Consider the following 10,130-nt stretch of genomic DNA (forward strand, 5'->3'; position numbering starts at 1 on the left):
GTGTGTGTGTGTGTGTGTGTGTGTGTGTGTGTGTGTGTGTGTGTGAGGGCAGAGGATGTTGTTGTTTTGCAAGTACTGGTTGTTGTTGTTTTGCTGAAGCTCGAATTCCCTTAAGCCGCTCAGTGTTTACTTCTTGTTTTTGTTTTTCAGCTTCTACTTTTAGCTGAACTGACAGGAGAGTCAGTCGTGTTCGGGAAACTGATGAGTAAAAATGAAAATAATAAACAGGACTCTTATCATATAATATTTAAATTATTAATTAATTTATTTGAAGCTTCATACGACCGCAGCTACAACTGTTTGACCGATTATTACGCTATCAAAGATAGTTGTTTTTATTGGTTGATAATTGTCAAAGTTTTGCTATTTTGTTCATTTTTTAAAATGAAAGTCAATGCATTCAAATTTATGTTTCACTGTGAAACATGAAATAATCATCATGTTGTGAGCGGGTGAAACATGATTATTTTAGAAGCCTTTACATCATATTTAGGGTAAAGACCATATTATTGCAAGAAACCCGGCAATTTTCTGTTGAGTGAGTGTGGCAATGATGAGAGAAAACTTCTGCTTAACATTAAATAACATGTGACATAGTCAGTGTTGTGGTGGATGGGGTTTTGTTTTTTAGTGCTGTAAATTAAATGCTTGTAATTAGTGTATTGTTGTTGTTCTGATTGACATGTTGTTTTATTGATAAGAATGCTTTGGCCTCTAATCCACCTCACTAAACGGTCTAGTGAGCAGGGAAGCATTTTTGTACATGTGTTTAAAATTCCCCCAATAATCTGTTATTATGTGAGATCTCCTTTGGACTTGTTTATTTTAGTTTTAGTTGAACTTTGGATTTAATTATTTTGGAACAGAGTTGCACCTCTGTCCATTTAAAAATCCAGCCTGCTGTCCTGGAATCTTGTTTGTGGAATCAGAAACAGAAATGTTACAATATTCTTCAGTCATAACCTCATTTAAGAAATGCACTGTTGTGTTTACATGTACTGGTAGGCTACATAGACATGCATACATGCAATATAAGTAAAATTGAGTTATAAAGGGCTAGTTCTGCCAGTTGGTGGAAAAGATATAAACAGTTCGTAGCTTACCTGTTGTAGAAAGTTATTTAAACAGAGACAGTATGAAGGACTGAAGATTAAAGCTGGTTTTATTATTCAGTGAGAAGGAAAGAAAATGTCAGTCTAGCTTACATAGCTGTGAGATATTCTTTTCAGTGTGGACATTTTTAAACTGAAGCCCAGAGCTCTCCCTGTCCCCGGGGTCTTCACTCTGTGCTCTGTACAGATATTTATTTTCTAACAATCTCAGCCACCTGTTCCTCGGAGAAACKGTCAAAGCAAAAAAGACACCATTGCTCTTCACTTGCTTTTCCACATAAACACGCCCACAACAAAGTTCCGACCAATCGTACGATAACTGATGCACACCCCTGAAAGGAAAGGTTCTGCCCAGACTTCATGTCAAGAATGGGCCCTCTGAGATCCTCACCACAAACACTGCTTTTAAACCTTTAGCACTTTAAATTTTGCATTTGCAGTTTTGCAAGTGCAGATAGCGGCGGCTAGCTGTAGCACTTCCAGTGTAGATTAGGGTCATGCTGGATTTTCATGTAATTTCTGTCATTATGTCTGTCGTTGGGGCAGCTGTGGCAGAGTGGTTAGGGGAGTCGTCCTGCAACCGGAGGCTGCCGGTTGAACCCCTGTTCCATCCGTCTCGGTTGCTGTGTCCTTGGGCAAGACACTCCACTCGCCTTGCCTACTGGTGGTGCTCAGAGGGTCCGGTGGCACCGGTGAAGCTTTTGTCAGCAGGCCTCACGGCAGCTGTGGCTACAATGTAGCTTACCACCACCAAGCATCTTTGAGTGTCCTAAAAAGCGCTATATAAGTTTAAAGTGTTTTGTTGATGTTGTTATTGTTATTATTGTTGTTGTTGTTGTTGTTGTTGTTGTTGTTGTTGTTGTTGTTGTTGTTATTATTAGCTCGACAATATGGTCTGAGCAGACCCACTTCCAAAGCTGATTTTGGCATCTTTGAGCAACTCCAGTCTTCCAAATTCTGAAAGGTTTATGCGATTGTTATTTCATAGGCATTTGGTCACTTTAGTTCAGGGGTGGCCAAACATTTTCCTGGAGAGGGCCAAAATGAAAATCTATCTGGGGCTGTGGCCAAATGCAGAAATATAATACATGAAATACAAATACTTTTTAAGCAATGTCCTTTTATTTTTAATGATTAAGCTAGCAGCCAGTGYGATGGCCCGCTTTTGTTTTTATTTGTGCACTTGAACAAAAGCTCATATGGGATATTTAATAAAATGATGAAATATGAGTTATTGTGGCCCTATAAAGTGTGCAACTCTACATGTGTGGTTAAATCTAATCTACATCTTGTTGTTAATTGTATTTCATGTTTCCTGTTTAATCTTAATAAATCAAAGATAAAGGCAGCACCATGGTTGGACTATCTGCAGTACAGCCCCTTTTATAGTCATTGGGCCAATGGATGAGAGGACTAAGTGGAAATATTATTTCTACATAGAACAACAGGTTAGTAATTACGTCAACTGCTGGTAGGCCAAATCTGGCCCTTGGGCCCCACTTTGGGCTCCTCTGGTTTAGTTTTACAGTTATTTTGACCCCAAGTAGACATGCAGTACTTTCTTTTGCCACTGTCTGCAAATAACTGCAGAATCTCATGTTATGGGAAATTTGCAACAACGTGATGGATTATAAAATAGTGTTCACTGGCACCACTAACAAATATTGGAGAGTCGAGCTCTTTTAAGGTATCAGCAGTAATCCACTGCGACTTTAGCTATTTTCAAACCGACTGTGAGCTAATCTGTTCTGTCAAACTTTTTTTTGTCCAAACAGATTATTCTAAAAACCCTTACTCTTCTTTGTAATGGCTGAACTATTCCTTTAAGACAGAAATATCCACACCCAGAACAAACAATGTTCCCTGTGTTTTAGTTGCTCATTAAAAGATACATAAAAGGTTTTGGGCACAGTTACAAAGCCCTCTTTTGCTCAGGTCTCTCCCATCTCACCTGCTGAATTTTGTAACTTCTCCAGAGTGGTCACAGGTGTTTTGGTGGTCTCTCACTGTCCTTGATTGAGGGTTACATGTCCCATAATCCTTCCATGTGTTGGCGATGGGTTTAACAGAACCCTTGGGGATGTTTAGGGTCTTTGAAATCCTGTTTTATCCTTCCCCTGACTTATTTTCAATATTCTTTTCTCTGAGTCGAATTAGGCCAGTCAGTTTTAAAGAATGAATCTTGATGCAGTCACTTATTTGACACTATATATTTTTATTTAATTGCTGTCACTTTGGGAAAATTGGATTCCACTTTGACATCAAAGGATTGTGTTTTTGTTGTAAAAAAAATTACAATTTATGTTGGCCACATGCTGTAGCATTAAAACTAAAACATCCAAGAGGGTTAATACTTTTTAGAGGCACTGTATTTGTATGCAAACAAAGACTGTAGTTCTTTCCCTGGAAGAGTACAACAGTTCTCTACAGCAGTGTTTCCCAAAGTTGGGGTTGGGACCAAAAGTGGGGTCCTGAAACATCAAGATGGGGTCCTGACAAGATTTTCTGAATTAATTACGTTTTTGCCTTAGTTGTTACAAAGGAGTGAAGTTAGTGTATTTAAAATGGATAAATGTAGTGTAAAAATATTGTTACAATGCCTGTGTTTAGTTGACCTGATACAAATGTTTATCATCCAAAAATAGCTGGGGGCTCAGGTCTCTGCTACTTTATTTTGTGGGTCAAAAGCTGAAAAGTTTGGGAACCACTGCACTTTGGTTCCCAAAGTTGGGCTTTGGACCCAATTATGGGTCATGAAGCACCTTGGATAATCTCCAGAAAACAATTTAAAGGGTAATAAAATAATTGCTGATGTAATATTTTCCCTATAACTATTACAAAAACACAAAATAACTATAAATAAGTATTTATATTTGTGTACAAACTGTTTAGATTGTCAAAAAGCCTGTGTTTTTAGGGTTATTAACAGAGTTTGTGTACTCAGACCAGTAATATTTGGGGTCACAAGTTTTTGCCATGGATAGTTTGTGGGTCAGRAGATAAAAAGTTAGGGAACCACTGCTCTACAGCACTCTCTGTTACTTACATTTCCCTTTTCCTTTTCTCCAGTTTATTCAAGGATAGTTAATGTAGGGAATGATCAGTCTTATAAGCACAATGTCGTTGTGTCGTTGAAGGAGTCGTGTGTTGAACTGACCAGGTTTATCAAAATGCTGAAGCTGAAACACAGCTGGGTGGTCTGTACATTGAGCTGGAGAAGTGATTTACTTTCTCCATGCAAATCTGAGCTGCTCAGATGGGTTTGAAACATTGTAATAAAGTTGTGTTTTTTTACAAGACTTCAGAAATATATACATCTATGCTACAAAAGTGATATTTGTCATAAAATATCCTGAATAAAAGTCCCTCTTCCAACTGTCTCATCACAAACCTCTACAAAGTTGTTTTTTTCTTTCCTGGTATAATTTTTCACCGTCCTATGTTCCTGTCTGCGCTGAAGGTTCCAGTCTCGTTGCCTGTGATGACTCCACCAGCAGAGGCTCCTCAGCAGATGCAGCAGACCCAGCAACAGCAGGTCCTCAGTCCCCAGCAGATCCAAGCGCTGCTCCAGCAGCAGAAGGCACTCATGTTACACCAGGTAAAGCACGTCCAGGGTTTTTATGTAGTTTTCCTTAATGTCTCGTTGATTAAAAGGCCTTTTGTTTGCTTAATTGCCATGTTATTAATGTGTCTGCAGCAACAGATTCAAGAGGTCTTTAAGAATCAGCAGGAACAGATAAACATGCAGCTGCTGCAGCAGAAGAATGCTGGGATGGTTAGTCAAGAGGTAACTTTCGTTTTATTGTTTTTATCCGAGTACAAATACAAATCATCTCGTTTGCGTTACGAGATATATTAAGATGTGGTTCGTGTAAAATTTCACCCGAACCTTTCGATCGTTCAAAAAGCTCTATTTTGTTTTTGATCTCATTTGTTAACCGTACGTAGCTTACCAGGTTTTCTCCTCTCGCAGCTGACAGCCCAGCAGATTGCCATTCAGCAGCAGCTCCTTCAGGTGCAGCAGCAACATCTCCTCAACCTGCAGAGGCAAGGCCTGCTGTCTGTGCTTTCCACCTGCCCCACCGTCTCCCCAGGTATGCTGTGAGGTTTATGTTCTTACTGGAATATTTCACGTCTTTCTTTCTAAGTAGAAAATACAGCCATGAGAAACGGGAACGTTCACCCTGTTTCAGGTTTTTTTTTTTGGTTTAACTTGCCCAGACTAAAAAATAAGGATTTTTATTTTTAGCAAGCTCTAGGCAGCGGTAGCTCAGCGATCGGTTTCACTGTCTCGTGATCTCGAGGGTGCAGGTTCAAGTCCAGGTTGCAGGGCATCCACTGTAATACACTTGCCGATTGTTTCAGGCGAGTTTGCCCGCTGTGGTGACCCCCGCTGAAGGGAGCAATCTAAAAAAGAAACGGGTCTTTACCAGACATCGAAAATTATTTAAATCTAACCTCAAGTGGGCAAAAAATGCACAACAAATTCCACCACATCGTTACTTATTCAACAAAAAAACAAAGTCACAGTGGAAAAGCTGTGTCTGGAAAGAGTAAGTCCACCCTCGCTGCTTCCATAAAAATTTAAGAGGCAAAACTGTTTACCAACTTGTGAGGCACAACACGCACCACAAACTCTGATGGTTGACTGAGCTCCACAATCGATGAAAATGGAAAAGCCTGATCATGACAAGAAAGCAGTAAAATGTTCAGCTCGGTGTTTATTGTACTGTGGTTTAATCCTCTGGCACAAATAACAAAATAGCAGCAACCTGTGGAACAAATGTGGAAAAAAGTGATTTGCGTTTTTACAGCAGAAAAGCATCTCTAGGTTTGAGCAGTACAGCAGTCCCATTACTTTACTGTACCAGGATGGATGGATGCTTTATGTATTCATTTCACAGGACAAGAATAAACACATACTATATAATATGGTGTGTCAGGGTTTCCCCCAGAAAACTGGCTAATAAGCTCGGCAGCCCACTATGTTTTTTGTTAAAACTGTTAAAAGTTGATAGGACATTTGAAAATATGATATAATGTAATTATGTGTTTTTGTAAGACCTTGTTTACAGCACTTAAACATCAAACATAGATGGGGTCACCAACTACTAAAAAAATCAATTAAATAAAAAATTCCAATCACTGAAAATAATTAGTTTTTTGCTATCAATTAAATGGTTAAAAGATTAAATGGTTAATATTGGTGGGGATGGGGTTAGGTGTGTGTGCGTGGGTGGGTGGGGGCGGGGACAAAGAGGAGACTGAGCCTCTTTTTGACATTTTTGTATGTTTTGTTAAACTTTAAAGAGTTTAAAGATAACGATTAGTTTTTTTGCACACTGTGGGGTGTTAGGGTGGCTTTCAGCTTTGCTGCTCAATGAGCGCTATTTTTAGCTCATGCTCCACAGTCGACGTTGGTGAAACAAACACCATGTAGCCCGGCAGGGAGGCATGTAAAGCCTGGTGACCCCTCAGCCTAATATTACACTCTGTACAAGAAGGACAGGTTATCTATTGTGTATATACACTGTATAATGTAATATGGTATTACATAATATTGTATATTATTATTTACTAACTGAGTAAATGGACACACGGGATACAGTTGATAAAAGATGCAGAAGAAATTAAACTCACAGAAAGTTGTCATTTTCAACTTTTCTCTCTAGAAACTCCCTCACCATAAGTTTTATTTTAACTCCTGATTTATGGTTGTCATATTTGAATTACATTTTGCATAGCTTTGATCTTTGATCAAGTTGTTATCTCAAATAATGCATTTGCTTATTAGCCTGTAAAGAAAGACTAGCCTAAAATAATTTGTCACTGTGTAAGTAGGGCTGGGCGGTATGATCTCAAATTTATATCACGATATAAATTGAATCTCTTCACAGTAACGGTATATATTGCGGTAGAAAACTGTCATAAAAAGTAAAGATAATGTAATTTTTAGAGCTTTTTTTTGCAGAAAACTATAATCTTAATCAAACCCAGCATTTTTGCTTTAATATCAACCTGCCATACAATGAGCTTCTGCCTGCTGAACTTATCAACTGCTGCTCTGCTGCGTGCTCATCTTCATCATCAGAGCAGAAGCCGACTTTACATTAACAAGATGGATTTATGACTGAATGAATGTCCACGTCTTTTTTTTAATCATCTCTGTGGATAACAATACATAAAAAACAATTTTTTTCTCCGATAACTTGGGTGTGAAAAAACTGTTATTAAAGCTTCGCTCTGTGCGACATGGAGGGAGGAAATGATCCCAATGTAACTTTTGTACAGCGGGAGGGGGAAATTTTGAGGATTTATTCTCTTTACGCATTTTAAAACGCTATAATTTCTTCGTTTTATTTATTTCGAACTCCTCCTGCTCAGTTGTGTCTGCACTCGCAGCCTGACACAGGTGCGATGACTTAATGACGATAGGATGGAAGAGGGTAAATTTCTACCATAAACCAACTTCAAACCGTTTCTACCGTCTACCGCGTATACCGCGCAGCCCTGTGCGTCAGCTTCCCACTCTGTAAATAGTTTTACAAACTTAGAACTGGACCTGAAAATTCTCTAAATTGATGTTGCTTTTGGAACAAGAATGAAATCCAAAACAGTGTCAGGTTCTTTGTAAGTTTTGTTCCGATTCTTTGATTGAACTATTTCTGACCTCCGGAAGGCCACAGAGTTCTTATGGGAACAAAACACAAGACAATATAACAAGATGGTAACAGTGAGAGAGGAGCTTTACTGAAAAGATGCCTCCAAAGGAATCTTTGCTTCACATCCGTTACAACCTCAGACCAGCTCTGCCTCATTATTCTTTATGGCGTACGAATGTGTCTTTACAAATCACAGGACAAGATTTGACTTTGTTGCTCGATGAGGCAAAGTAGCTCTCAAAAATCGTACCATACCCACAGTAATAATAAAAGCTACGTGTCTGTGTGATTTAAGGCTGTGAGAACGGCAGCGTCCTCTCTTCTGGAGACACCAGAGAGTCTTCTAGTCAGTCCACCAACGGTCATCACACTCTCCTGAAGGGGAAAGAAAGGTTTGACCTTTACTCTCTTCTCTCTTTCATTTTGCACATTATTTTGAAAGGTTTAATGAATAATTGACTGTTGGGCCTTTTTTTAGTGGCCCGCTGGATGAAAACGCACAGAATAGCCACCCCCTGTATGGAAACGGCATGTGTAAATGGCCTGGCTGTGAGACGGTTTTTGGAGACTTTCAGGCATTCCTCAAGTGAGTAATACAAAGCATTTGTGCCCCGTCACATCGACCCAAGGCCTTAGACATCAAGGTGAAGGGAAGTGAGATATGGGCAGCATTGTAGGCAAAAATGTGCAATAATTAGATTTTGTCAAAATATAATTTTTTGTATGGGTCTTCTGAAGGAAATGTCCAAGCTATAATCTTTGATAATTCTATTTTTCCTGCATTTGTTCTCAATAACAATTGGAAAACCCAATGTCCAAACATGGTTTGAGGTTTTCTCTTTCAAATGACATCAAGAAATCCTCATTAGAATAACTCAAAAAAAGGATTCAGATGGATTTTTCCTGTGGTTCTGATTAGCCATGTCTCTGGAAATGCTGATGATACCAGCAGTGTTCCCCTTACCATCCAAGGAGACCAACTAGAACCACCCGCCCTGCCATAAAGACCACGGCAAATAATAAATGGCAGTTCATTATCGCATAGTACCTCTTCTGTGTGGCACTGGAGACATCACAGACATTACATCACTCCATCATTCTGCACCGTGTCCCGACCTCCCAGTACTTTATCTAAAATGTCACAGCGTGTTTGAGTTACGCTCACGAGTAAACATGATGTTGAGCTGAAATTTTTCAAATATAGTCCTTTTGAGTGAAATACGGTCATTTTAAGGCAGAAATCTGATCTGTCCTGCAAATATACAAGGCAATTTTTAAATTATTTTGTGCTGTGCAATCAACGTGACTGAATGTGCTACAGTAGTTTTTTTTTTTAATATCACCCTTATAAATATACCAAAGTTATTTAAAGTTTGAACTTTTGGGAGTTTTATTACTCACTTTGCCTCGTGAACATTCACATATTAAAAACAAACAAAAAAGTTTTTTTGTTTCTATAACAAGAAGCTTTGAAAAGGTTCTGAGAAACCGTACAGGATTCACTGTAGTGAGAAAAGTTTGCAGACTTTCTAAAGAAATCCTCTGAGTTATAAAACTATTAAAACTGTTATTAAAAGCAAGTCACATTTTTGTTTCAAAATAAGTTGTATTTTTAGCTTTTAGGTTCCTTTTTATTGAGTGTTAAATGAATACCAAGTCATTGTGATTTTGTGATATGAAAGCATAAATGTGTTTTTGTTTTCTGCAACTCATTTCTGTTTTGTATTTGTGTATCTGCAGACATTTGAACAGTGATCATACACTTGATGACAAGAGTACAGCCCAGTGTCGTGTACAGATGCAAGTTGTTCAACAGCTGGAGCTACAGGTATACAATGTTTTTTAATCCATCTCAACCTTTTTTTATTTTATTTTTCTTTTTTTTTTAACTCCTACAAAAAAGGGACAACGAATTCGATTAGATTAGATAAACTTTATTGCCCCCAAGGGGCGGTTTGCTTTATGTCTGATGTCTGATTTATTAACAGCTTTAGCGTCACRGAGTTCCACGTGGAACCAAGTCTTTTTTAAAACCAGCAGCTTTCTCAAAGTAAATGGTGTAAATTTTCAGATTTCTAATGTGTTTTCACACTTGAAGTGGTGCCTTCTGATAATTACAACCCTGAAGATGTCACGCAGAACGTCACGTAACCAAAAAAAAAAAAAAAAAAAAAAAACAAAGAACCTGTGAATTCACCAACCTCACTTCTATTTTTGGTTCTCTACCACAGCTGAAGAAAGACAAAGAGCGTCTGCAAGCTATGATGGCCCACCTGAAGTCCTCAGAGCCCAAACCTGCAGCACAGCCTGTAAATACTCACTGTGACACTTCATCTTCATTTAAATATATATATAT

The 10,130-nt window shown here is 38.5% G+C and overlaps 1 protein-coding gene across 3 annotated transcripts in view; it reads left to right on the forward strand.

Annotated features, from left to right (window-relative positions):
- LOC106519291 (forkhead box protein P1-B) overlaps positions 1-10,130 on the forward strand; it is a 22,500-nt gene that overhangs the window by 4,106 nt on the left and 8,264 nt on the right. For all 3 annotated transcript variants that reach the window (XM_014010884.1, XM_014010886.1, XM_014010885.1), the window contains 6 exons: positions 4,573-4,899; positions 5,086-5,206; positions 8,070-8,166; positions 8,253-8,360; positions 9,515-9,602; positions 10,006-10,083. In XM_014010884.1, the coding sequence (XP_013866338.1) occupies positions 4,573-4,899; positions 5,086-5,206; positions 8,070-8,166; positions 8,253-8,360; positions 9,515-9,602; positions 10,006-10,083 (819 nt within the window). The remainder of the gene's footprint in view (positions 1-4,572; positions 4,900-5,085; positions 5,207-8,069; positions 8,167-8,252; positions 8,361-9,514; positions 9,603-10,005; positions 10,084-10,130) is intronic.

Source organism: Austrofundulus limnaeus, unplaced genomic scaffold, assembly GCF_001266775.1.
Source record: "Austrofundulus limnaeus strain Quisiro unplaced genomic scaffold, Austrofundulus_limnaeus-1.0 Scaffold75, whole genome shotgun sequence".
NCBI classification, from domain to species: domain Eukaryota; kingdom Metazoa; phylum Chordata; class Actinopteri; order Cyprinodontiformes; family Rivulidae; genus Austrofundulus; species Austrofundulus limnaeus.